This window comes from Dissoconium aciculare (genome assembly GCF_010015565.1).
Source record: "Dissoconium aciculare CBS 342.82 unplaced genomic scaffold K489scaffold_11, whole genome shotgun sequence".
In the NCBI taxonomy this organism is placed as follows: Eukaryota; Fungi; Ascomycota; class Dothideomycetes; order Mycosphaerellales; family Dissoconiaceae; genus Dissoconium; species Dissoconium aciculare.
This window is the reverse complement of record NW_022984961.1, coordinates 96,934-124,354: the sequence shown is the minus strand read 5'-3', so window position 1 is coordinate 124,354 and position 27,421 is coordinate 96,934. Positions and strand designations below refer to the sequence as shown.

The 27,421-nt window shown below is 55.0% G+C and overlaps 8 protein-coding genes across 8 annotated transcripts; 5 read left to right on the top strand and 3 right to left on the bottom strand.

Moving 5' to 3' along the window:
• Positions 1-2,209: 2,209 nt before the first annotated feature.
• K489DRAFT_412102 (uncharacterized protein) lies at positions 2,210-3,566 on the top strand (the record flags this gene model as incomplete). The annotated part of the gene is made up of 3 exons (XM_033607891.1): positions 2,210-2,264; positions 2,330-3,197; positions 3,275-3,566. The coding sequence occupies 3 exons, from the start codon at positions 2,210-2,212 to the stop codon at positions 3,564-3,566; spliced, it is 1,215 nt and encodes a 404-aa protein (XP_033457117.1).
• A 2,841-nt stretch (positions 3,567-6,407) lies between these two features.
• On the top strand, positions 6,408-8,007 carry K489DRAFT_343043 (branched-chain amino acid aminotransferase II). Its single transcript, XM_033602300.1, has 2 exons — positions 6,408-6,962; positions 7,044-8,007. The coding sequence occupies exons 1-2, from the start codon at positions 6,552-6,554 to the stop codon at positions 7,683-7,685; spliced, it is 1,053 nt and encodes a 350-aa protein (XP_033457116.1). The 5' UTR covers positions 6,408-6,551; the 3' UTR covers positions 7,686-8,007.
• On the bottom strand, positions 7,746-9,011 carry K489DRAFT_46067 (uncharacterized protein). The gene is made up of 2 exons (XM_033608633.1): positions 7,969-9,011; positions 7,746-7,870 (listed from the first exon to the last, which is right to left on the bottom strand). The coding sequence occupies exons 1-2, from the start codon at positions 8,670-8,672 to the stop codon at positions 7,858-7,860; spliced, it is 717 nt and encodes a 238-aa protein (XP_033457115.1). The 5' UTR covers positions 8,673-9,011; the 3' UTR covers positions 7,746-7,857.
• Positions 9,012-14,268: 5,257 nt separating this feature from the next.
• K489DRAFT_372628 (uncharacterized protein) lies at positions 14,269-16,371 on the top strand (the record flags this gene model as incomplete). The annotated part of the gene is made up of 1 exon (XM_033603352.1): positions 14,269-16,371. The coding sequence occupies one exon, from the start codon at positions 14,269-14,271 to the stop codon at positions 16,369-16,371; it is 2,103 nt and encodes a 700-aa protein (XP_033457114.1).
• Positions 16,372-17,295: 924 nt separating this feature from the next.
• K489DRAFT_412098 (uncharacterized protein) lies at positions 17,296-18,063 on the bottom strand (the record flags this gene model as incomplete). The annotated part of the gene is made up of 1 exon (XM_033607890.1): positions 17,296-18,063. One exon carries the CDS (start codon positions 18,061-18,063, stop codon positions 17,296-17,298), a length of 768 nt encoding a protein of 255 aa, XP_033457113.1.
• A 994-nt stretch (positions 18,064-19,057) lies between these two features.
• Positions 19,058-19,615, bottom strand: K489DRAFT_412097 (uncharacterized protein; the record flags this gene model as incomplete). The annotated part of the gene is made up of 1 exon (XM_033607889.1): positions 19,058-19,615. One exon carries the CDS (start codon positions 19,613-19,615, stop codon positions 19,058-19,060), a length of 558 nt encoding a protein of 185 aa, XP_033457112.1.
• Positions 19,616-21,273: 1,658 nt separating this feature from the next.
• K489DRAFT_45692 (uncharacterized protein) lies at positions 21,274-22,312 on the top strand. Its single transcript, XM_033608631.1, has one exon. It carries the CDS (start codon positions 21,478-21,480, stop codon positions 22,141-22,143), a length of 666 nt encoding a protein of 221 aa, XP_033457111.1. The 5' UTR covers positions 21,274-21,477; the 3' UTR covers positions 22,144-22,312.
• K489DRAFT_45768 (uncharacterized protein) lies at positions 22,299-25,780 on the top strand. The gene is made up of 2 exons (XM_033608632.1): positions 22,299-23,765; positions 23,817-25,780. The coding sequence occupies exons 1-2, from the start codon at positions 22,481-22,483 to the stop codon at positions 25,604-25,606; spliced, it is 3,075 nt and encodes a 1,024-aa protein (XP_033457110.1). The 5' UTR covers positions 22,299-22,480; the 3' UTR covers positions 25,607-25,780.
• The last annotated feature ends 1,641 nt before the right edge of the window (positions 25,781-27,421 follow it).

The window sequence follows — 27,421 nt, the reverse complement described above, 5'->3', positions numbered from 1 at the left end:
GTCATCGACGAACGTATGACCGAATAACGATGGGATCCGGCGGACGATCTTCGCGGCCAGGAGGTGGGAAAGACAGGCTCGCGTTTCGTCCCATCCGTTGTTCGCTCCCTCACTGGGTGGAGACGGACGGAGGAAATGATGCAAACTGGGAGTTCCTGCTAGTGGTCAACGGTTTGCCCTTGCGACGGGCCGAGTCGTGCATTGGGGTGTTTTCCCTCCTGCTTGGTTCATCAATCTCATGGATTATTTGATCGTGCTGTTACTGCATGATTAGGTAGGCATTATTGTTACTGTGTCATTCCATAGTGGAGCCCCGGCCGTTGCTTGGCTGAGCATGGGAGACGCGTGTCCCTGTCTCTTTTCATCCTGGGGCGCGTCGGTGGCTCGAGGGCAGCTGTGTTTTGTTCCACCCATTGCGCGTCTTCCCTGCTCGTCCCTCCTATTCCGGGCTGGATTTCGAGAATCTCCATGGCGGTTGCGCGGTAATCATTACATTCGCCTCATCTCCATGTTGTCGATGATTCTGGATCACCATCATTTCTGACTATCATATCCCATCCTCTGCATGCTCGGAAGAGATGCCGGGCGGGCGCAACGATTATCGCTGCCGCCGCCGCCGTCGTCGTCGTCTCCTCATGCGTCAATGCATACTGTAGATAGATCGACTCCCTGCCTGTCCCTTCTCGTTGGTACAGGATATTGCTATCAACACAACAGTCAAACAATAGCCCCATTGACGAAGAGATTGGAAGAGACCGGCGATTCTCCACTAGGCCCAGACTCTCCTCTCCGACGCGTAGGAATGGTCGTTGAAACTGAATCTGAAGGTTGAACGACGGAAATGATCCGTATACAACAACCGTATCTAGTAGATTTGGTGGACAATCCTCCATTGTCAGCGCATCGTATTGCTGTATATAGAAGGTGATTCAAGAAGACAAGAATCGTTCTTCAACACGTTCACGTTCACGACACGCCGCCGCCACCACCACGACCATCCGCCCAATCCTACCCTTGTCTGCTTGTCCAATCCGCAGAAAACCAGTTTTCCTGTCCGCTGTCTGTCAATTGCAGCATTCCCGGCGCCTCATTTGACAATCTTGTACTAGTGTCTCGCTCATCAAATCAACCTTTTTCCTCCTCCCCATCTCCCCTATACGCACACAGACACACACGCGCACCCGTTTACCCACACACTGACCAACTCTGACCTACCTCCTCGCCCATCTCTCTCTCTCTTGCTTCTTCACACCCGATCTTCAATCTCTCACACACACCACCAACCAACCCACACACGCACGAAGCAACGCAACGCAACGCAACGCACCTTCCCGCTCGTTTGGGGTGTCTAGTGTCTCGTTTCGCATCTCGGGATTGTCTTGCTTTCTCACCTCCTCTCTCACTCACTCACTCTTGTCATCAACACCACCACCTCTTTCGGTCCTTCTCATCTTCCTCTTCTTCTCCGTCGCCGTCCACTGTCGTTGTCACGCACGTCGCCGCCGTCGTTGATTCACATCTTTCACGTCTCTCACTTGATCCTCATTTGTTGTTGTTGCTTGCTGTTGCTGTGGTGGTTTTCTTCCTCTCGACGACTACTACTACTACTTCACACCATCATCAACCCTTTCTTCTTCGACTTTTCTCGCTCAATTCCAGTTCCTTCGGTGCCTTCACCCAAAAGAACTGCTTCAATACCTCAAATCGTGTTGATCTCGATTTGACCATTCTTATAATACTCCTTCCAACAATCACAACACCGAGCCCAGTCCGCCCAGGTAAGCCAAGACTCTTGACTCCCATTGCCGCTCACACGCGATGCCATATCGGTAGCAGTAGTTGCGAGGAGAGAGAAAGACGAGGATAGCATCAAAGACAACAGCAATCAATGGCAACAGCACCTCTGGAGAATTCTCATCGCCACCATTCGCGTCCTCCGCCGCCACCTCCCTCGCTGGATATACTGCGTTCTCTCAACCAATACGAATACGGACTCGCACCTGGGGACATCGCCACTTCCGTCTTACGACACCTCTCAATGCTATCTTTGCTCCCGCTCTCTTCCCGCTGCTGCTGCTCGTCTGTGACTACCGAAAATACGCGCATGCACCCACGCTACCACCGACACGACTTTTCATTCCGCGTCGATTCATATCATCATCTGACTGTTTCTCTTTCCGGCAGTTCCTCATAACGCATCTTTGTCAAAATGGCCGCCTTCAGATACATTGTCCCGGCTTTGGCCATCGCGAGCGGTGTTGCCGGTAAGAGTCAAGAATTTGGGAACAGGTTCATGGGAGGGAGTGTCATAACTGACGTTATTCCATAGCACAATTCGGTAGCAGTGACAGCTCGTCTCCTTGCTCGGTTTCCGCCACTGCAACAATCAAGAGCCAGGCTGATGCCACTGCTCTCTCCAGCTGCTCCACCTTCCAGGGCAGCATCTCCATCGATGCCGACACTGTTGATAACATCGACCTGTCCGGAATCTCGCGCATCACCGGTGACCTGAACATTGATGGCGCCTCCATCACCCAGCTTTCAGGTAGCCAGTTGGCTGTCATTGGCGGTGAACTGCACCTCAATGAGCTGACTCGTCTCACCACCGCAAACTTCCCGTCTTTGGTCAACGTCGGATCCATCAGATGGAACGCCCTGCCTAACCTGCAATCTCTCAACTTCGCTCAGGGCGTGCAGATGCTCAAGGCGCTTGACATCCAGAACACCGGTCTCGCATCGCTCGCCGGTATCATGCTCAACACCGCCGAGTCCATCTTCATCGCCAACAACAACTACCTGAAGGAGATCAGCATGCCTCTGGGTAACGTTACCAAGGGCTTGAACATCAACAGCAACGGCCAGGGATTGACCGTGGCGTTCCCCAACTTGAAGTGGGCGTACAACATGACCATCAGCAATGCCGCCAGCATCTCCACTCCGGCTCTCATGTCTGTCAACACTTCTCTCGGCTTCTACCAGGGCGGCTTCGACTCCTACTCTGCTCCTAACTTGACCACTGTCGGCGGTGCCCTCTCCTTCGTGAGCGACAGCCAATTGAGTAACATTTCATTGCCTGCTCTCACCACCGTTGGCAACGCTCTGTACATTGTCAACAACGCCAACCTGAAGACGATCGATGGTTTCCCGCTTCTCAAGACCATCGGTGGTAACTTGCTCGCCGTCGGTACCTTCTCCAAGTAAGTCTTTCTCGAATTGCTACAGTTCGCGTCTTCTCCCTGCGATGAACTTCTGCTGACATCGAATTCCCCTCCAGCTTCTCGTTCCCTGCCCTCAGCACTGGCTACGTCCGTGGTACCACCAACATGACCTCCACCGAGAACATCTCCTCCTCCTGCTCCGTCTTCCAGCCTCTCCAGGGCAAGGACAAGCAGCTCCGCGGTGGCCTCACCTGCAAGCAGTCCGCCTCGGCCGGCAGCTCCGGCCAGAACGACATCAACAGCAACAGCAACGGCGGCAGCACCGACAAGCCCAACGCCGCCGCCGGCCTCCTGATCCCCAGCACCGCCGTCCTCGGCGCCGTCGCCGTCCTGTTCGGTCTGCTTTAGAGAGTGTGTGTGGAAAATGGCGATGGACAAGAATGCGCGCACGGCTATGAATCTGAGAATTGTTTTTTCCCCCGAGACCCGTTTTACCCGGCGGTTGTTGCTCCCTTCTCCCGCTGTTGTTGTTATCTAATGCATTGCATCGCATCCCGCCGCCGCCTCATCCGTCTCTGCCGGCTGGCTGGCTGGCTGGGGGGCCATTTGTTTTTCTCGTCGTGTGTGTCCGCAGAACCTTTCAATTTTCTTCTTCTTGCTCACTCTCTCTCTCTTTTCTTTCGCTCCATTCCCTAGCCTTTTTTGGCTCAAAGGGGTATCGTCTCCGTGACTCATGAAACGGTGTAATCATAGCCGTCGTGAACTGAAACCGAGGACAGCGTAGACGAGATTCTTCTGCCGCTCTCCGTGCCCGATATCGCCGCGGAGGGGAGGAGAGGGACAAGGCGCAAGTCGTGGAGCAGAGCGCACAACGAGCGCCGATGGTGGCCGCGGTGATGTGGTATTCGGTGGTAGTGGCGGTGGTGGTATAAGAGTGGAATCGAAGACGAAAGCACACCTGCACGCTCTTCAGTGTCGTTATGTTTTCTCATTTTCGATCTGTTTTTCCGTCTCGTCTCGTCTCGTCACTTTTTCACTTTTCGCCCGTCACTTTTCACCTACAAAGTGTCCACCTAGATCATATTGCTGCTGCTGCTGTCTGATACTTCTACTTCTACTGCCGCCTGAACCTCCACCCGCGAAACTCCACCTGTCAATGACATAGCCGATGCAGGAAAAAGCCCCTCCCGAAACATCGGAAGGCCTCTTTCTTGTGCCAGAAAGTCACTTGGAATCTTTCCTTTCCTTCGTCGTCTTCGTCTTCGTCTTTCCGCCTCTCGCCCTCGCCCTGGACGAATTCAAAGCATCGAAGCGTAAATGCATCGCCTATCCTCCTCCTCCTCATTTTTCCTATTCAATTCCTCTCCTCGTCTAGAATGGCACGTCTCATCGAGGATGTTTTCCCCGGTCGCACTCAGCCGGTGTGTGGCTGGTTCAAGTTGCTCGGAGGAAACTTGGGGTTTACTTGCTTCGTTGGGAGGAGAATGAGATGGTCGAGAAGATGAAGAAGAAGAAGGAGAAGAAGGAGAAGATCTCCCAGCCGGCCTTTCAGGAGAGAAAAGAAACGATCGATGTTGATGTTGACGTTTCGCCTACGGTGGGGATTTCCACTCCTCCCACGGACCTCCCCACAATGTTTCGCCTACAGTGCTTTGTCACCATCGCCGCCCTCCCTCTCCTCTCAATGACACACATGACGGTACAAATCGAAAGGGCCGATTGATATTTTCGTTGTTTACCCCATCTGTCATCTCAACCGACACGGGCGATAAACTACGTGAAGCCCTCCGAGAACGGCGATGTGATAAATCTCGGCACAGCATGATTACATCTGGTCGTTCGAGGTTGGAAATTGTAAAGCCGCGTTTGGCCGGCCGTGGCCATTGGTCCGGGATTCGAGGTGGAGGATGGATGATGACGGGGGCAGAGATAGTTCGGTACGGTCCACGATTCCTCTCTCTCTTTCTAGGGGGGAGATGAGGCAGAGGTCATGCGGAAAGGTCATTGAGATTGGGGTTGGAGGGTTTTGTATGTGCCGTACACTCTGTTGTGTATGTATATGGGTAAGGGGAAAGTGAACGACTTGGTCCCGGATCTTCATACACTTTCCTCCCCAGATAGATATATGTACTCTCCTCACCTTTCTACACCTCCCTCGCGCGAGGTCCCGTCTTCATATAGCAGCGATAGCAGCAGCAGCAGCAGCAGCAGCATCGCCTCGCCCGAACACCGACGACACACAGCCCGGCGATAACCCAAAAGGCTCAACGCGCCCTGCGACACGACCAGTCCAGAATCGTGGAGCAGCCGCAACAACAACCCTAACAGGATCAATTAACTCCAGCGACGAAAAGAAAACCGCAATAACGACCTGCAGTCAGAGTCATCATCACGCATTGAAACAAACCATTGACCGGGCAGAACAACCGATCCATCGAGGAGCCCATTGTTCCTTGTTATTATTATTATCATCAATCATCGCACTCCCCCCCGAACGGGTCCAACTGGGAGCGGAACAACAAGTAATAATAAGCCGCAGAGTCACATCCGTCTCACCACTCTCCTGTGCCGGCCTACATCGGCGGTCCTCTGACTCACGGGTTCTCTCAAAACAAGGGATTCTCTGGGAGGTTACATATATATATATATCCATTGGGGGTTGCATTGACCGGATCCTCGCCCTAGCTCTCTTCCACTCCTCTCTCACGACCGGTTCATCCGCCATACGAGAGACTTGGGAATAGTAATACCTGATCACAAGTTCCGCATTGGTGGCAACAAGTCTGAACGGGAGGACAAAAAAGCAGAATTGAACCCTTCTTCTTCTTCTTCCCTCTCTCCGTCGCCCGCTCATATCCGTCCGTCGCTCTCGTCGTCACCTTGCAGTTCGGCCACTAGACCGAAGCGGCGATAAAAAAAAACCACGCGGGAATTTCTCGACCCTTCTTCGACTCGGGTCTTCTGCCGCCCAGCCCCTCTCGGCGATCGATCGATCGTCTTCTTTTCTTCCGGCCAAAAGGAACACGCAGGGAAGGATCCATTGAAAGAAAATATATACAAGGGAACCCCCCGAGTTGCAACAACCCGCAAGAAACGATGGCGACCAACACACCCCTCACGCCGGCCACATCCGGCACCAACACGCCCACCACCGCCTCCGGCCTCACCGCCGCCGGCATCAAGCACAACAGCGACGACCCCAGCGCCGTCCTCCCGGGGAAAACCAGCGACAAGCTCGTCTCGCAACAACAGCAACAGCAACAACAAGCACAAGACTCCCCGCTGGCCGCGCTCGATGCGACCAACACGACATACACCTACACGACCGACCCGCGCCCGGTGCCCGCCTCCACCGACCCGGACGTCATCGGCCAACGCATCTGCACCGACCACATGATCACCGCGACCTGGACCTCGACCCGCGGCTGGACGAACCCGTCGCTGATCCCCTACGGCCCGCTGCAGATCATGCCGAACGCGTCGGTGCTGCACTACGCGACCGAATGCTTCGAGGGCATGAAGCTGTACCGGGGCATTTCCGACGGCAGGCTGCGCCTCTTCCGGCCGGCGCGGAACTGCGCGCGGATGCGGCAGTCGGCGGCGAGGATCGCGCTGCCGGACTTCGACCCCGAGGCTCTCCGGAGCATGATCCTCGATCTCTGCCGCACCGATGGCCCGAAGTGGTTGCCGGACACGCCCGAGGGCCGCGGGAAATTCCTGTACGTGCGGCCGACGATGATCGGCACGGATGCGGCGCTGGGCGTGCAGCGGCCCAAGGAGGCCCTGCTGTATGTCATCTTGGCCGTCTTCCCGGACATGTCGAAGAACCTGGCGCCTGCTCCCCCGGCCTTGTCGGGGTCGTCGGAGGAGGGGGCGGCGCAAAAGACGGGCGGGGTCAAGTCTGGCGGCGGCGGTGGACTGAGGCTCCTCGCGTCGAACGAGGACACGATCCGAGCCTGGCCCGGCGGGTTCGGGTATGCCAAGTTGGGAGCCAATTACGGCCCCTCGCTGGTCGCGCAGGGCGAGGCCCGCTCGAGGGGCTTCGACCAGGTCCTGTGGCTGTTCGGCCCGTCGTGTGTGGTCACCGAGGCCGGAGCGAGCAATTTCTTCGTCGTCTGGCGCACCCCCGAATCCCAGGGGGGTCGCTTGCAGCTCATCACCGCGCCGCTGGAGGAACGCATCATCCTCGAGGGGATCACACGCGCGTCGATCCTGGACCTCGCGCGCGAACGGTTCGCCGCGCCGGGCGCAGGCCGGGAGTCCGTCGAGGTGGTCGAGCGGAGCTTCACCATGGACGAGATCGTCCAGGCTCGTCGAGAGGACCGTCTGGTGGAAGCGTTCGCTGCCGGGACCGCTTTCTTCGTGGCGCCGGTCTCCGTCATCCATTTCCGCGGTCAGGATCTGGACGTCCCCACGGCGGCGGGCGATAGTGGGGAATACGCCAAGACCATCAAGCAGTGGCTCGTGGATATCATGTACGGCAACGTCGACCATGAGTGGGGTGTTGTTGTGACGGAGGCCAAATGAAGGGGGCATATGGAATGTGGTTTAGGTCTGGGGAATCGCTCCGATTCACGAAACCTGGAGACGGGACTCGCTTCGATACGATCATGAATGTGTATGAACGCAGCAGAGCCGCAGCTGCAGAACGAGATATGAGAATTAATGTTTTCCAAAAATTCCGCTCCGCTCGACGTTTTCAAGTTTGTTCACTGTTGATTGCAACAAATGGTCAGCGTGTATGATAGAGGCTCGCCACGAGCCTTCGCATTCAGAACGTAGAGTACTGAAATTGGGGGACCTCACTTACCCAAACGCTAACTTCAATTCCCTGACCGACGTCGTAGCAAGGTAAATCGTCATCACTGGAATCTGGCGTAACTTCGTCGTCGGACCCGGCTCCGGCATCGTTTGAAAAGCCGGCTCCTTCTCATCTCCATCATGAGTTCCACCGTCATGACCTACCGCATCATCTCCATGTCCTCGAGGTCGAGGAGCCGAAGCGGTGTGCCCAGTAGCTCCCGGACGCGGATTTCGAGGAATCTCCATCATCTTCGCCGTCAATTCGCTGTACTGGAACACTTTCCGACCAGGATCCGCTTTGCGTGCCTCGCGCTTGACGATTTCCACGATGCTGATGAGTTTGTTTGCCGCCTTGGCCTGTGCCGTCAGCACGACCAGCGACGGAAGGGCGTCCGAGGTGGGAGGCGCGATGGGACCGCTCTGGATCACTGACGAAGTGGAGTCGTCCACAGCATGAGTGGCGTTCAGGGACGCAGGCCCGCTCGATTCTTGTCCGCTACCCTGGTTCCGGTCGCGGGACGCAGCCTGGCCAGACGACGCTGATAGTGTCCCTGCATCGGAGCCCGGAAAGAGTGCATTCAGGACCGTGGCTGTGCGTGAGGAGATTGCCGTGGAAGAATGCACGTTGTAAGCGTTTATGCGGTATTTGGTCTCCAGGGTTGTGAGGTCGAATGGCGCGGGCGTGTCCACTGCCGCTGTGGTCGAAGCCATGGTCCTGAGGATTCGGGCTGCGATGTGGATAGCGGTTCGAGTGGGGGGGGGGGGATGTGAGGTCGTGGCGGTCAATGTTGAGGATGTCGGGTTCCTGCCGCTGGCAGGGTGGAAACAGTCGCGGCTGGACTTGCTGGTTAGATGAGATGTCGGTTGCGGTTGCGTCGATCGGTCTGGACCGTCAAACAGCCTGGGTCGGGTGTGTCTTTGTTGTGATCTCGATCGATAGTATTTCAATATCTTGTAGGATCTCTGATTCAGATCCGATCATGCTTATCCGCTAGAGACAACGATCTCAGACTTGGGCGACGATATTTGTCTTGTTGATGGCCAGCGGGCTATCAAGCTTTATTCTTTGCCGTCAAAAATCGTATGGATCTACAAGCCGCGATTGTAAGGTTCAAGACAACGTCTCGGATATTCTTGCCACGTTGGCCTTCGCATAACAACAAATGGTGAACATGATCTCAAATTGGGCAGGATGAGCCCTCAGAAAGCCCCAACCGCTCCAGTTTCGAGGCTGGCTCAATCCTTTCCAGACAACCGTAGACGCGCCTGCAGATTTCACTTGCACAACGCGGAACCGACGCGCGACACGTGACCTGACCTGTGTTCTCTAGACTGGTCGATCTCCACACAGGGTCTCACCACGACCGTGGACATATTACTGTGATCGTGATGGTGATGACGGGGATGCCTGGATGCGCTGATGGAGCGAAGGTCTCGGAGACATTCAAGCATGCAGGCTCGCGGACAAGTACCGCGCGAGTGGACAAATTCACGACATTCTTTGCGGACATGACCCAACGCATGCGGACGCGAATGGTTACGGAAACGATCGTGAACGCACGCTCTGGCAAATCCCACTCTTGATGACGTTGCTACGAATATTCTAAAGTTGGCACCCGCGGCGATCTCTGTCCCTGATCAACAGCAGCAGCATTGAAGTGAAGCTTCCATAGAGCCTCTCTTTGACTTTCGCCCACGTCATCACGTGAAACAACCTAGCATTGGAGCGAAATCTGCAGCTACAGTGCTACGGCAGCAGCTACAGCAGTAGCGACTGTAGTTCACGAACGAAGCGGAGATGTGAAACACTCGCTTTTGACCAGACGAGAAAGTCCCTCCCAGTAGTGAAGGCGACAAGGCGAGCATCACGCGCACACACATACATGGTCGCTGGGGACTTCAAGTTTCGACAGACTGTATCTCTCTCGCAAACAGTCTAGACCTTCGTGATCGTCACACGGATCACATCGCGCGCATCCCAAAAGACCCTCTTTCTGCCCATCGTGCCCCCTGGTTTTGATGCACGCGCATCGCATTTTCGGGCGGCGATAGACTTTTGCCTCTCGTGCCTCCCTCTCCCTCCCTCTCCTTCCTTCTTCCTTGTAAGCGGTGCAGGTGCGTGCACGCCGAATCCCCAGTCCGCCGCATCGTCCGGACTTCATCGTGTGAACTATTCTTCCATCCGGCTGTAGTGTCAGGGCGGAAATCCTTCGAAGCTCTTTGTCGATCAGGGGGCACCTGAAGGGGGTTTCTTTGGATAACATTATCGTCGTCGGCGATTGGGACCTTGGGAGGGGATCACCAACATTTCAGGTTTCAACTCCGCGGGTGCAACGTCATCGAGGGATGTGTTTCGCGGGCGTGGGAGGCATCAGGTAGCAGGATGAATCTTAGGGAAGATTGCGGATCGCTGGAGAGAGCAGCGCATGTCAAGGATGACCCGAGTCAATGATTCGTTGTGTGGTTCCTGCTGATTACAACGCATGATTTCTCTCCCCTTATTGCAGGCGATACACAACATCACAGCGTGCAGTGTTCATGTATAGAAATCTATCTAGGAAGAAAACAAACATGCTTGGAATCTCCAATGCGCACACATATATCTCCGAAAGAGCCACCGGCCAAATTCTCCGTAGAGGTACACACAGGCAGAAAAGACCGCGAGTGCCAGCCAGAGAAAACAACCTCGGATCAAAAACCCGCCAGTCGTCACATCCCTGCGATGGACCAGGAAAAAAGGGGGGCCCGATCGCGGTCATGACGCCCACAGAGCGAGGACTAGCACGCTGTCAAATCCCGATCCGGCCTAGTCCCCGCGGCCGGGAGGTCCTCACGATTTGTTCCTCCCGAACCACCGGGGCGCGCAGGCCCGGAGGAGTCCGCTTCGCCGGGTGCGCTACGCTAGAGATGGGCCGGGTGTGGGTGTGTGTCATGATCTCATCATTTCCTTTTCGCCAGGCGATTCTCTGGTGATGAGCGGCGCTGCGGGTGATGGACTTCTTCGTCGCATCCCACCTGTCACGGCGATAAAGAATGATGAGCCGCAGCACGACGTGACTCTGGGACAGGGCGAGGATTATCCCTCGTCTCGCTCGCCTTGTATGCGACCCATCACGCCCGACAAACAACGTGTAGAGAAAGAAGATAGTCCCTGGACCCATAATTGCCATCTATGTATACATGTGTGTATGTGGTTTGCCTTCTTCCAAAGACTAGATATATACTGTATGCACCGACATCCCCATTGGAATGTAGGTATCATCGATGTCGTGGATATGTACGGCTAGGCGCATGCATACATGCATGCATGCGGCTGTATTCTATGTTGCGACTTGTTGATGATGTGATGATGGATTTGGTGACACACATGCATGAGAGCCATGCAAGGCTGGGGCACCCACCTACCTATCTTTAGGCGGAGATGCTGTAGATAGAGCTGCTTTCCATGTCCAATGATGTTTGCTCCCCTCTGTTGGTCTGTCCGGCCGCAGCACAGAGACCATCGCATTGCAGCCACGCCTGCCTTGTTTTCCCTCCTCGTCGCATTGTCGCACTGTCGCATCTTCTCACAGTGTGATGATCTTGTCTGGAAATGATTCCAAACTTCACGTCGCCGCGACACACAGAGACACCGCGACGACGTTTCTAGACACGCCAGGTCCATTTGCAAATCATCAAATCTGGCTCGGATGCGCCGCCCGCGCCGCCGCCTCCGCCATCGCCGTCCATCAATTCGAGGCGGTTCTCTGCTTCCCCGTTTCGCCCGCCCGGCTGGACCTGTATTGTGGTCTAGTGCCACCACTACCACCACCACCGTTTCGGCGGGCGAAGGAAAACAATCTTCCTAACGCCTACCAGATCTATGAGTTTTCTCGCCAAACAGTTGGCGACCGTTGGGCGCTTTCGGAGGGGCGCGCTAGAGGAGGATTTTCCCTGATTTCAATGAAATTATGAAATTGAGAAATGAATAATAATAACACATTATGGATACGATGCTGGCTCGTATCATCTATTTGATTGACACTATAATAATGATGATAATGTTAGTAATGATAATAGTGCAGAGATCATGCTATTTACGACACACGCTCTCGTCAGTTGTAGCACAGTGCATGAACGCGCACACACATATCGAACATGTAGACGGGCGGGATCCCTCCAGTACACATCCGCTGCGCGCGCGATCGCATCCATAGGCACCGCGACGTTAGAGCATGGGACTCGAGGGGATAACCTCTCCTCCTGCCCGTTTCCGCGACCGAACGATGCTGGATGCAGGATGTGGGAAGCTCCCAAAGAGGATTCCCGGATTCGTCGGTCCAGCTGTCCCGTCCTGCGCTTCCATCCACCCGTCCATCCCGCCGTCCGCGCCGCCGAATGCATCTTTCCTTCCTGTCACTGCCGGATGGGTGGGTGTGCCTTGCCATGGGAGAGTGGTGGGTGCCTGCGTGTGCGTGTCCATGTGCGTGTGCGTGTGTTTCCCAGGCCCTTGCCTGTCTCATACCTACCTGTGCTGCTTGTTTCCAAGATTCCAACCTTCCGCGGCCGCCGCTGATGAATTGAATGCCACCACCACCACCACCACCACCAGCACCACTGCTGCTACTCCCGCCCGCTGTCCGCTTGCGCCCGTTATCCTGCGCCGGTCCTACCCCCCGTTGGGCAACGTCCTTCCTTCTGGAGGCCGGCTTTTGTCCCTATCGGCTCCATCAAATGTCCATCAATCAACCATCAATATACTCCACTGGGGCTATCGTGAGCTCTGCACACTACCCAAACTATTGCTGCTTGCTGCTGCTGCTGCTGCTTCAGGATCTCCCATTTCCGTACCCTTCCACGCTTGGCTCTTCTTCACACACGGGCTAGGGCAGATCTCACACCCACCTGGTGTTTCCATCCACCCACACGCCCGCGCACCACACAAATACACACACACACACTCACACACACATCCTCACACGCTGCCTCTCTCTCTGCCTCTCTCTCTCTCTCACACACACACACTTGCGCACGCCGCCGTCTTCGCTCACCCTCGCCCATCTCCTTCTCCTCCTCTCAGTTCCTCACACCACCGCACCACTCCCTCTCACACACACCCACCCGCTCCCCATACGACACCACCACCACCACCATCCACGTCGACATCATCACTATCATAATAGCTCATCGCTCTCACAAGCCAAAGCCTAAGCCAAAGCCCCAAAGCCACCCTCTCCCTCGGAAGACCCGTATTTCCAAAATTCCACGCTTCCATCATTGCGCGTCCCTCTTCGTTTCGCATCATCTCGACTTTCTTGGTTCACCATCCCCAAACCACACACCTCTCGACCACTCTTCCCTCCTACACACACACTCCACCCTCTCGTCCTCTTCCTCCTCTGGAACCTGTACACTCCACCACAGCTGCGCGACTGCTGCTTCCATCTTCATTCTGTATCTCGATGCGGATTGACCCTTGAGCTCCCAACTTTTTCCAACAACACCTGATTTTCCCCTTCTCCCGCAGCTTGCTCCAACGACCGCCGGGTGTTTATTATATACTATTGTTTCTTCCCTCTCTTCTTCCGCCCGTCGATTTCTCCCCTTCTGCCTCGCCTGCATTACTATTACCACCATTACCGAGAACCACTCCGATCACTCACGGACACTCACGCGCGTGCGCCTTGGTTTGCGACTCAACTCACGACATACTGACGCTTACGATCCCGCTTCCACGACCTGATTTGCCCGCGCCAGCGTGTGTGCAGCTCCGTTCCCAGCGACCGTTTCGATCTCGCTTAACTGCGCAGGTCACCTTGCGAAACATCACCACTCTGCTCAACTCCTCCGCCGACTTGTGCACATCAGCTTGGAATATTAGCTGTTGCCGCCGCTGATTCTGTGTGCGTGTGTGTGTTGCGCTGTCGCCGACGTACAAGTACGACCATCTCACACACGACATCATCTCGTTTCCTGTTTCCGTCGCCACGCGGCCCGCGATTACTCAGCCGTGTACCACCGAAACACGCCCGACAGGCTACCACCACACCATCTCCGGCTCTGCCTTCACAAGCTCGCGCGACACCATCCGACGGAACCGTCCAGAATTTCGCTGACGCTTGACGTGATTGATCTCGGCTAATCAGTCCTCCTCCGCACATCTCCAACCGCACCACCCGGATAATAACAACGACGACCACCATATCGACGGCTGCCTAAGTCGCCTTTTGTCGACATCGCGACCTCTGTTGAATGGAGTATTCGCCGCCATCGCTAATCTAAGTTCTTTCGCGCCCGCCGGTTTTTCTCGCTGCCGTCATCCTCAACCATGTTGTCCAACTTTCGCCTGCCGTGGTGCAACGAACAGCAAATGCTCCCGAAAATGTCGCAAGACGCGTTGTCCTACTCCGCTGCGGTAGACATGCCCATGTTTGGCAAGTTCAAGAGGCAGTTGCCGGAAACGGATGTCCCACACTCGTCGCAGCAGAGCAAAAAGCCCAGGTTGGAGGTGGAGACTTCGCGCATGTGCGTGCGACCGCCGATGAAGTCTGAAGCTTCTCCGGCAGTCTCGCGAGCAGTGCAGCTGCCTACTCCAGTGACTCCGAATGTCTCCCGACCGGTCGCTCTGGCGCCCCCGACTCCCACGTCGGAACAAGTCAAGGTTGTCGCGCCGGCGGTGCAGACCGTGACAACGGCTGCGCCGAGTGCACCTCTTCCGGCTGGACCCAAGGAACTACCGCGAACGGAAGTGACCACGGCTCCTCCGGCTTTGGACTGTATCGCCGACATGACGCCTCTTCAACAGGTCATCGACAATGAATTCAACATGGCCATGCTGATGAAGCACAACGAGTTGCGCTTGATCGAGCAGGAACTGGCCAAATGTCAAGTCGCGTTGGAGCAATTGCGCCGTTGCGAGTTGCGACCATACCCTGGTTATGATTGCCCCTCCAGCGACGTCACCGCAGGAACTGGCCCTGCGATCGCCCCTGGTCCCGGAATGAGTCGCCCGGCATACCCTGCGCCTCACGGGGTCACCGACGGTCCCTACTCCCGACACTACCGACAATGGCTCCTACGCGATCCTGAATTCGACTCTGCGCCGATGCACATGTACAGCTCCATGGACACTCCGACAAGTGCGGGTGGCCGGTCCACCCGCAATCTGGGAAGCGCACGCAAGTCCGTCAGCAGCCGAACCCACGCCGTCACCAACCGCATCGATTCTCTCCCGAGCATCCCCAACTATCCCGCACCTGCGCCCAAGGACAAGTCTGCCCCGCTCGTGTTGCGCCGATCCACCGACAATCAACTCGTCAAGCTCATCTGCAACAACTGCCTGCGTGGAAACTTTTCGAGCATTCAAGGTTTCCTCAATCACTGCCGTATCGCGCATAAGGTTGATTACAAGTCACACGACCTCGCTGCGATCGATTGTGGACGACTTCTGGACGAAGCTGATTTGGCCAAGTTGCCCGCGGAAACGCACTCGCTGCCTGTAGCTGGAACCCCGGCACCGAAGGCTCACGGAAGCCGGGCGGCCTCGAACGCCTCCTCGAAGCTGGCCGCCTCCACACCGGTTGCGGCGGCGTCCAAGTCGCTCCCGGCTTTGCTCGTACCTACGCCCACGCAACCTCAACACCGCGAGATGGCCAAGGGTTTCGTTCATGCGCTCAACTCGCCCTCAGCGACTCTTCCGACCCCGCCTTCGTCTGTCGCTCGTCGTCGCGCGCCCGTCAAGTCCAAGTCCACCTTCCAAGCCCGTGCCACGTCCAGCCTTCCTCCTCCGGCGTTGTCGATCACCACTTCAACCAACGACAAGTCTTCTACGACCGCACCTCGTCTGTCCGCGCATTTCGCCAAGCAAGGATTCCGCCCCGAAATGTTTGCCCAGGCCTTCGCCAACGCCAAACAATCCATGGACGAGACCTTTTCGCAATTCGATTCGTGTGGCGGCGACTCGGCAATGATGACTCCCGTCGGCACACCCTCGGACGAGGACGTCGACAGCCCACTGATGTTCCAACGCCAACCGCAAAACAGCACCCGGCCGGCCCGTCCTTCCTTGTTGATCGCTCCAACAACGACTGCAAGCACCACATCCAAATCAACCGAATCTTCAACCCTCGGTCTCGCAGCGAACGCACCAAGCCCGTCAACCACCTCGTCGACGTCATCCCTCTCCCACGCCAACAGCCCGCACCTCCTCCCTGGGCTCGTCAGCGACCACGAAGACGACGACGACCACAGCCATGTGGACGACCACGACGATGACGTTGTCATGGTCGACAGCGTCGTGGATCTCGACTCGCATTTCGCCGATGCGGTGCAGGACGACCATCACCATCACCATCATCATCATGAGAACAACGACGAGGACGAGGACGACGATGTCGTCGTTGTGGCTTGCAAAGCGAACGGCAAAAACTGATTTTTATTCTTTTGCCCAAAATCTCCCCTTCTGCCACATTACTATTTTCTTTCATTTGGCCAACTTGGGTCAAATGCTGTACCAACAACCCTTCTCAACCACCTTGCTTCTGCTCTCGGCTTCTCACATTTTATCCCCGAGAGAAACACCCCTCGACCAACAAACAACTCCACTTCACCAGGGTTTTCGAAAGGGCTCGAGAACCCTTCCTGCCTGCCTGCTCGCTGCAATTGCTATCTTCACTCTTCTTCCCGCCTCTTCTTTGGCCTTCCTTTTCTGACCACACACTGTTTATTCTCACTGCAACTTTGCGACCTTCTCTGTACCACAATTATGTTTTAGTATTACTGTTTCGCCCCGATTATCTTTGCGTGTGTGTGGGGGGAAAAGGGATCACGGGGAGCAAAAAACTGGGAAAAGGGACGGCGGGAGCGTTGGGGACTTTGTCGCGCTTTTGTGTCTCGCTCGGACCTTTCGTCGAACGATCGGCTCCGAGAGTTGTATTTTGTATCATTATCATTATCATTGCTGGCTGGCTGGCTGGCTGGTTGTCGCTGCCGCTGCCCGTCCTGCCTGCGCGCAGACATGAAGGAAAGAAGAAGAAGAAAGGACATGGTCCTTTGGTGACGGTCGTCACTGGCTGGCTCGCGGTCCCATCAGATGGGTACCATCACTCCACTCCAACGTTACTCTCAAATTGAAGAAATTCAAAAAGGGACTTTTACGAAGAACCACAGAATCCCTTTCCTCTTGAGACTGCCGTGGAGACGTTTGACTTGTGTTCCTCGAACGTCTTTCGCGAAGACGCATTCCTGAATCGGTATCGTGGCCTTTTGAACATCCGAACTCGCCCTCAATGTGTGTGTGTGTGTGTGAAATGAAGCGTGGGCTCGACCAACTTAACACCGTTCGCTCCCTCCCTCCCTATATACACCGCTGCCGACCGATCCACAGGCAGACTTCCCGTTCCCGCGCGACATGCACGCCTTCGATGCCGCCGAGAAGGCCCGTCTCGAAGCCCAGCCGGTACACGATCATCCCGGGGCCGAAGAGCGATGCGTATCGGCGACACTGCTCCCTGATCTTCGCCTGCACGAACGGGTTCGCCTTGAACCCGAACATGTCCTTGTATTCGACCCAGCGGCACGTCTCCCCGGCGAACTCGGTCGGCTCGGGGAAGAGCACGTCGGGCGTCGCGACGGACGCCGCCCGCCGCCGCTGCTGCGCCTCGTCGAGCATCGCGGGCTGGAACCGCCGGATGGCCGCGACGAACTCGTCCTCCGCGTGCTGCGCGCGCCGGGCCCTCGCCTGCTGCTCCTCGCGCCGGACCTTTTTGCCTTCGGCGCTGGCGTCGACGGGCAGGAGGCGGAGGGCTCCGTCGAGGATGGCGGATACGATCGCCGGCGGGAGCGTCGTCTGCGTGGCCTTGATGATGTCGGCGACGTCGGGCCCCGCGTGGCGCGAGGCGCAGGCCGCTTTGAAGACGGGCTTGATCTGGCTGGCCGGGATCCCGTGGTATCGCGCCGCGACGGTCGTGTTTGGCTCTGCTGGTGTGGTCGTCATCGGTCCGGCGATTGAGTGGACCACGACGGCTGACGCCGAGGCGCTGGATCGGTGCCCTTTCGAGGACTCGTGTTGGCGAAGCGATGAGAGCTGTCGGAAGCTCCGCTGGCACTGCTGACACTGATGCATTTTTCTGGATAGGCGAGTTTCCTTTGGTCGGTTGGAAACAAGAGCAGTGTTGCTTCATTCTCTCCGTGAAGGAAGAAACGAACTGAAGTATAGAGAGTCTTTGACCCAGTCTGGTCACCCTTCCATTATCTGTGGAATGGCGACTTCATTTCACCTGGAAGGAACAAAGGTGCCAACATGGAACACATTGTCTGCGTCATCCCCAAACATCTTCAAGGAGCTACAACCACCATGGTCCGGTCTGGAATTCACATAATCCCTTTGCTCAGGCAGCGCAACATCGCCGTCTTGCAGGATCAAACAGCCGTTCGGCACCGAAGAGTTGACCGGGGCCAGGAAGCGGCCACGAGCTACTTCAGAAAGGCAATAACAAATGTACCGAGGCGGTCCGATCACGGCGACAGAGCTGTACATCTGCATTAACGTGTCTGATATTTTGCTTCCGCAGATTTCACTGGCAGCTCTCGATGCCCACAGCTCTCTCTTCTAATGGAAATTCGGTGTTCTACCACAGGGATGTAAGACAGCAGCTGCAAGCATGGATGCTGCAAATACCCCCACCATGGTGTCAAAGTCAACGGTCACGGACGGAGGTAAGAGACAAGCGCCTGGATCGCAGCAGAAAAGTTCATAAAGTCCTACCGAAACGGTGTATCCACATGTGTGTGTAGTAATATGCCTGCTGAGCAGGTTTCGATCGCAGAGAAAACAAACTTTCTATACAATGAATATCGATGGAGTTTTGACACTCGAGATTTTGACAGGAGAATGATTCGCCCCGGGAGAATCGATGCGCTCGAGTGGGAAATCCGTTCCGATCGACGGCTCTGTTGTTGTTGTTGTTGTTGTTGTTGTTGTTGTTGTTGTTGTTGTTGTTGTTGTGAATGTCGTCTCGTTCGTTGTGGCCACAGCGGATCCTTCAGATGGTGTCTGTCTATAGCAGGCATTTGTTCCGCTTCGGAATGATATTTGCCGAGTAGCACTGGATCGCCAACTAGCAGTACGTGTGAGAAGCACCCCGGGTGCTGTCGCCGCAGAAGTCCAGGCCGTTTCGGTATTGCATGTAGCCTGAGATCACGGGCAAGTCATAGTCACCGATGTCCGCGGACCCAGCAACGTAGCGGCCGCACCATTTCGTGATCCCCTCAAGCCCGATGGCGAAGCGCTGACCGCTCATTTCGAAAGACCGATCGGCCCGGTTGCATGCAAATGCCACCACGTCGTTCCGGATGGAGTAGAAAGAAAGGTGAGCGCCGATCGCTCCCTGGGTGTCCAGTTGATGCTTCATGTCCTCGACTGCGGCATCGCAGTTCGACGGAGTCATGAAATAGCCGCAGCCACACCAGATTTCGCCATAGTCGCGACGGTCCAAGGCACGGCCATCGTCGTGAGGAGTGCTGCTGGTGACGTTGGCGATCTTGGTGTGCACTTCTGTGCCATCGGTATTAGTGACGACTTGGTAGGTACCCTCTTCGGTAATGTGGCTAGGAATGATGAGAGATTGGCTCAGAGCGGCCGCGGCCAAGATCTGGCAAAGTGTAGTCCAACGCATTGTGGTAGAGATGAGAATGTTTATTGAAGGGAAAGGTGTTTGTGAACGCTGAAAAGGGTGTGTCGAGTTGAGGTCGTGGATTGACGGAGATATCTCTCAGGCCTTGGACGGACAAGATGATGCCTTATGCATCTCTTCAAATGGGTGCTCCATTCCATCCTGAACCTCGATTGCACGTGGGAGATCTTCGGAACCGGCTGATGGAGACATGGGCGCAGTCACAATCCGGCCCAGTCATGATCGTTGTTGTAGCGAACCCAACACGACTAGCGTAATGATTACTGATCTTGACTTAAAGTTTGTTGCATTGGTATAACAAATCCCGCATGTAGAGCGAAATGTTTGTTCTCCCTCACAATCGCGACTTCGCTATGCTGGTTCATGACACCGGCCTGCATCGTGATGTTTTCTGGAAATAGGTCCTCGATCTTGTTTCAGCGCTGCATTGGATTGTCTTCCGAATAGCGAGATCTGTTGTTTCGCGGACTAATGGGGCATCGTAGAAGGCATCGTGATTCGCCATTCTCTCGAAAGAAAAGCGCGCCAGCGTGCCGTCGATCAGAATGGACATAGCGGAGCAGACGCGCTATACCTCTTCGGTCTGACGCCAGTGCTATTTATTCTGAAAAGACGTTGTTACTGCGCAATAACACAGCCCCCTAAGGCGCTTGCTGGCTGTCAGGCTGGTCGGTTCTTGCTTCCAACTGTTTGTCTCGAAGGGACGCTCGAGTCTACTGCCCGCAACCTCCGATACACGTAACAAAAACACTTCATCCCAAGCAAAATTGCCAACTAACATCCTGTCGCACCTCGAATAGATCGCTCTAGGGCGAATCCCGATCTTCAACGGGGCCCTTGACTGCGATGAAGTCCACCCATAATTGCGTGCACTGATGAGCGATGATCGTCTTGAAAAGCTTTCTCGGATTGTGCTTACGCCCCATCTAGATCGGGACAACAAACCGCCAAAGGGTCATCGGGCCGGAATGCTGCGCGGAACGGGCGGTATATTTCCGCCTTGTTGCCGGAAGATTTCCGTCACGTCACCGTCTCGAACGTCGGTACGCAAAAGGAATAATGCACTATTCACAAGCAATTCCCCTCATGTGATGTGTGAGATACACGGCGATAGTTCATGCCTTTGCGTAGAGTCAAGACTGGAACGAGTCACCGAGAACGAGCTGGGTGGGCCAAATAGCTCCTCAGACGTCAAGACGGTGTGTATTCCGGGCCATCGATTGAGCCGAATGGCCATCGTGGGTGTGCACGGGAATTTCGCTCGTCGATCCTCGCCGACAAGACCGAACTTCTGCATACATTGTTGGTGGCGACATCAGAAAGCGGAGGGATCGATTGTTGATTGTCGTTCTGAATGTCTGTCTAGGCCATTGTATGCCAGCTCGGACAATGCGCTCTCTTCCTTAGTGCTGATGTTGGAGGGGCATAAGGGTTGAATCTTTCGACGTGCCGAGTTTGTGTCATGATACCTGAATACCGTGCAGACCCACTGCAGGGTATCGCGGGCGTAATTTAAAAGAACGAATCACGAAATCACAATCAGGACTAGGTGACGTTGGCGTGCTCCGGCCCCCAACGGTTTGGCCCCCATGGGCCAAGGCGAGCCACAAGCCGCACAGGACCTCTGGGCATTTTTGGTTGTCAGTGTGGTCAAACATGCAACACCACGCACATGTGTGTCGCTGCGAATCTCCCACCGATAAACACATGTGGGCTGATTGAGTCACCGCACGAACACGTCCCACGGTGACGGCCTATCCTTGAATCGATCCTGGTCCATTATCCCCCGGCAATCGTGCGCTGCATGGCATTGATCGATTCGATGTTGTTGCGACGAATACATAATGCTGTCCGTTGTCGAGGTGCCGACCGCAGTAGCTTCAAACTATACGACGAAGCAAGGAATGCCAGTATTTCGACAATGTAAGCCGACGTCTTGTTGTATTTGTTTCAACGCAAAGCCCCTCGATGATGATGCGCCAGCAAGTCCGTTCCGCAGTCTCAACGCGAAGGGGCCGTGTTGGAGAGAGCCGAAGCGGCTAGGAGCTGGAAAAAACACAAACAGGACCGCACGACCGGCCCAGATGTCGATCTCATTAGTAGCCCGGGCTAAACTATGTGCCGGCTGCTGTTGGATCTGTTCATTCCCCACGTGCATTCGCAGGAGCGCGAGGAGCTCTCAGAGACTCGTGTATATCACGGAACATGCCCGTCCTCAGCCTGATAGACTACCCTTGTTGATGATTCGACCTCCATATGCAGGGACAGTTGGTTGCGATTTCTGCAACACATGCACGACAAGAAGTATAATGTTGGTCCTCTCTCCTCACACTCATTGGCAGACAGGTCGGGGCGATGTTGGCTGTCCAAGTTGGCAAGACAGCAAGCAAGCGATGGAGGGAGGCGACAACGACAACAGGCGTACATCACTCAGGCGCCAGAGCAACAGTGTGTGCCCCGACAGCACCAACGCGAAGGCTGAGAGCACTCTTCATACGGCCAGGATTTAGACTTTTCACCATGTCCTTGGTGTCTTTCATCCCATAGCACTAGATGTGTGCTAGTGAGATGCGCTACGACCGTTTGCGGCGCTTCGAAGTCACAAATCCGCGTTGCGAGCGGTTGGTTGAAGCTTCGGGGAGGCGCGCCAACCTCTTCATATATGCTGCACACGCCGTAGCATTGGAATCCTGTGATGTTACTGATCAAGTCGCGCGTCTATGAAAGTGGACGCTCGAGCATACGGTCAACTCCCGATCGCAAGTTGATCAGAGTTGAATTTTGCCTGCGCCTTCAAGGAGATCGCACACGGCTTCTTCGAAAGAATCCATCGCAGACCTGCAAGTCATGCCATCGTCACGGCCGGGGCGCCGTGTGCGTACCGCAACAGCCCTCGCCTTCCTGGCAGTTATATCTGGCGCAAGGGCCGAAGGAGCTATTGGTGACTTCATATTACAAGGCCTAGGGGCGACCCAAGATGCCGTCCCGACTTTGACGGTTTCGACTGCACACAGCGTCGCCACCGAACGTGCTTCCTTGAGTCTCTCTGCTGCCCTGACCACGCCGAGTCTACCTGGCGGTAACGGCGTGGCTGCGGCGAAATACACCAAAGTCTCATCAGGATCATCGGCACGCAGTTCATACGTCGGTGAAAGTGTTCAAAAGACAACGATTTTGAGTCCTACGAGTTCCAGTAACCCAACGACAACAACTATCTTCGACAATAGGACACCCGTTCCGACCTGGACGGTCCCCGCGAATGGCTCCGGAACGGCTTATGCCTCCGCGTGTCTGTCTGAACAAGCACTTTTCCAAGAATTATACAGCTTGTCCAAGCTTCCACTTTTGCCGACACGTATTTACAACACGTATTCGACGAGCCATTTCACCGCCTCAATCACCACTCTTTGTGACGGTACACCACGTGTCGCCGGTTCCTTGACGTTTCAATCTGTATCAACATGGTCAAACTTCTACCCTGACAGTCTCCCCGTAGCACCCTCATGTTCGGTTCAGAGCACGGACTGTGATGCAGTTTGCGGCAGTCTGAAGATGACCAGGTCCTCTTGGCTGTCACAGAATCTGGTCACTTTGGCCGTTCCTGCAACCCCCACTGTGATAACAATAGCCAATGCTGCCGACACGACCGTGCTCACTATTGCTACTGCGCCAATCACGGCAGCGCCCACTCTGACCTTATTCAATACCACATATGCTCCAGCCAACAACAGTGGAACATTTTCTTGGTACTTCAGGCCCCCACCAGCGAGAAGCATACAGGGTCCCGTCGAATTGGCAGCTGGTGGTTCAGCTACGGTATCACGACCCGACTCACCGTCTCCGCCCGATTGTCAAATGGTATCCTGCGCCGGCGTCCCAATGTATTTCACGACTCGAGGGACCACGGCATGCCCTGAGAAGTGCCAGATTGCCGCGCAATCAGCGGAGATAATACGCTTCTCCATAACGGAGCCTGTCTCCCGAGATATGTGCACATCCAAACCCCCTAAATCGCTGGGTCAGTATTGCTTGGGTGGCACTCAAATCATGATAACGAGCGACGCGGACTATTCGTGGTACGATTGCAGCTACCCCCCTCTCAACGCAACGTCTACTACAGAAGTGAATGCGGGTAAGACACGTGCCAACCAGACTTCTTTCATAACAGCTGATCTTCGTATAGGGCCGTATGCAGTTTACTCCGGAATGACCTACTACCAGAATCGCGTTTATGTTTCACTGAAAGGAGCAGGAGCATACGATTGCAATGGCCAAATTGGCCCTCTGATAAATACAGTCCTGACGCTCCACTCTTCCGAACTATACTCCGTTTGTCGAACAGACGCTGTTTGGGCCACGGCCTTCCCTTACAATTATGGCGATTTCGAAAGCCCCGTGCCAGCCAGCGCTTGGAACTGTCAGCCGTGGTGTGCAGACTTGGCCAATCCTTTTGATTGGGCAGGAAAGGCGGGATATTCAGAGATATTTGCTAGCGGACATCGATGGCGCGTCGCTCCGCCTCACTCATGGAAAAAGGATGCAGGTCAATGTCTAGTCGGACTCATTGCGGACGAAATTTACCGACCAATGATTGCGATTCCGACGCAGCTCCGAGCCGTACACCCAGATTGGGATGCCTGCTCCCTCGATCTGTTTGGGATCTACGATCCACCGATCGTGCTCACAGCCCAAGCTACTGCCGCTGCTGCAACCTTGGCACCATTTTTGCAGACAACTGCTGCCAATCCAGCACCGGGTATCGCGACTAGCCTGACGCCTGCGAAGGCTACTGCGACAGCGCAGGCGCCTACGGCATCGCCGACCTTGTCTCAGCATGCGGCACAGTTCACATTCGACCCAGAAGCTGACAGTCTGCCCGCGGCCGCTTCGTCAGACACAGCACCGCTAGAGATCGCAAAAGCGCCGCTCACTATTTCTGCGATGGTCATTCCTCAACTCGTGCCGCCATCGACATTAATCGCACCGGATTTGGCCACTGCTCCTGCCACTATTAACTCTCTGCCGACTTTTGCAGATTCGAATCCTACTACACCAGCCAGTGGACCATCGAATGGCAACGAACCGTCTCCTGCTTCAATGACCGCTTTCGCTATTGGTTCTCAGACTGCTCGGCCAGGAGGTCCAGCTGTGACTGCCAGCGGAACCATATTCTCGGCGCTACCTTCGGGAGCCGGAGTGCAGGTTATCGTTAGCGGCCTGACATCTACGCTCGGCATCGCTGCCCCTGGAATCTCAGCTCCCTTATTACAAGCCGGAAACATTCTCATTAATTCGCAGACACTCTTGCCGGGTGGGACCCCTGTTACTCAGGCCGGCACAATCTGGTCTGCTTTACCCTCCGGCAATGGCGTTCAAATTGTGGCCAATGGCAAAACCTCCACTGTCATTCCCCAAGTTCCTGGGATTACAGCTACGGCTTCCCTTAAGGCTGATATTCATATCGGTTCACAAATACTAACTCCCGGCGGTCCTGCTATCACCTCAGCCGGCACTACCTGGTCTGCTCTGCCCTCCGGAAGCGGCATACGGATTATCGCTAATGGCCACACTTCTACTATCGGGCCTATCGCCCTTGCCATCGCGCCAGCCCCGGTTCCTACGAACGATCCCGGATCCGGCGAACACCATTCTACTACTGCCGCAAACAACAACTCTACCAGCCCGACTACCTCAGCTCTAGCACTCCGCCCAGTCGGTCCTGCTAGCCAATCCGCCTGGACTATTGGCGGTAACCATATCATTACCGAGGGCCAGGCCTGGACAGCCAACGGCACCATATTTAGCGACATTTCCGGCACGCTCTTCACCGGACTTGCGTCGTCCTCGATAAGCACAGCTCTTGCTACGGTCATCAAGCAAGGTGCTACAGTACATGTTCGAGACCTCAGCTGGGGATCGACGGTCGCCGTAGGACTTTGTGCGCTCAGTGGAGTGCTGGCCGTAGTCTTATAATTGACATAAATGATTGAGATATACATCCTAAAAAGCTACGTTTCTGCTGCAACTGGATTACAGTGGTTTTGGGTGGCAGGGAATTTCATCGCATATAGAGCTTTGTTGTAGGAAATTAATGAATCACGTCTACCAACTCTTCGCAAACGTCGAGCCTGAATTTCAGTGATGAGCAGAAAAGTTTTGAAAAAACAAAAGTAGACGTCTGAGGCGAGAATCGGACGAGTGCTCCGAATGCCGGCTAGTACGGCACACAGTCACGGGCTCGGCGTCATGTTTTGGCTCGAGCGACCGTCGCCTTTGTCTAAATCGCCAAAAGTACATTTCTGCGGACGAATGCTGACTACATGAGCGAACGGCCGAAACTGTGTTGAAAGGCATGCGTGTTTTTGGAGATCGATACTTGCCATATTCATCTCGAGCCTGAAGCCTCAGAGCAAGGAGGTCCAGCATCACGTGACTGATCGACGACGATATCCTTCATCGGGGCTAAGTCCTGCAGTCATCATGATCCTTCCCGTATGGTTTCGGGTTACACATACGAGAAGTAGTAATGATAATCGTTCCCACTGCCATTTGCACTCTGGCTGTGCACACTCAACAACCCGCCTGGACGTGGGCGCGGTGGGTTCGGCGGCCCTACAGAATTATAGAAGATGTCAGGTGGTCCGCTGCTGCTCGAGATGGTCGGCGAGTGATTGGTTCGGAGTGTTCCGAGATCAATCTTGATTGGCGAGGCAGGTCGACGATAGTCCTCGTTTAAAGTCCTTGGTGCAAGGACAGATTGGTGCACCAAACCGAAGATCTGATTCGTAGTTGTTTTTGAATGTTGGATTGCTAATTTTTTCACCAGTCAACGGCTCAGTTCCGCGGCGTAGGCTTGACGTCCTGTCTGATCGACAATTGTTATGTTAGTCCAGGGCACGACGAGCCTTGTTGCAGTGTTGCATCGACAGGTATTTAGAGTTCAGGGCAGAGTCGGGCAACTGCCAATCTCTGCCTTTGCGAGCGCTCATGGACAATTCGTTACCTAGGTAGTCTGAAGTTCTATGAACCTGTGCTTGACGTACTCATCACACCGAGGTCTGACGATCCACGAGATCAATACAAAGTCCCATCAATGATAATCCAAGACGTCGTCAAACCCGAAAACAACATACGCGGTCGGAGCCAATGGACCGAGAAGAAAAACAGGCTCGAATGCAGGTGGACGTCTCACGTCAGCAGCAACATGGAAATCCAAAAGAAACGCGGACGTGTAGTTCCGACCTAACCTTGGAAGCCACTGTATTTTTAGATTCCCCGAGGAACCTCATCGTGCGCGTTGGCAAAGTGGACGGAGCCTGCATGCACACGGCGACCTGGTCAATATATCTTTATGCAGTTGCAACACTCCGTCTTCGTGTCGACGCGCGACATTGTCTCGAAGAAGGCATTCCTGCTTCGTTCGACCTGCGAAGGAGACAACGGAACCACGAATCGATAATGCGTCGTGCCTGTAGTATATCCACCAGAACGAGTTAGCCATTATCCATGTATAATTATGAGTGATGTTTGGTTTGTGTTCTGTGATAGCCGCGGATGGGACAGCGGCATGTCGATTCAAAGGCACTGCCTGATGAAGCAAGCCGGCCCCTTATGAGGTCGAGAAGGCGTAGAGAGAAACGAGAAGGCGCATTGACGTGGAATTGCCATTCACTGAGCTCCCTTTGTAGCAGTGCTGTCTGGGGAAATAATCCTCGCCTCCAGTGTGTCCATAGACCCAGATCCCTCCAACTATCTATCGATCACTCTGACAAATCCTTGAGAGCGTTT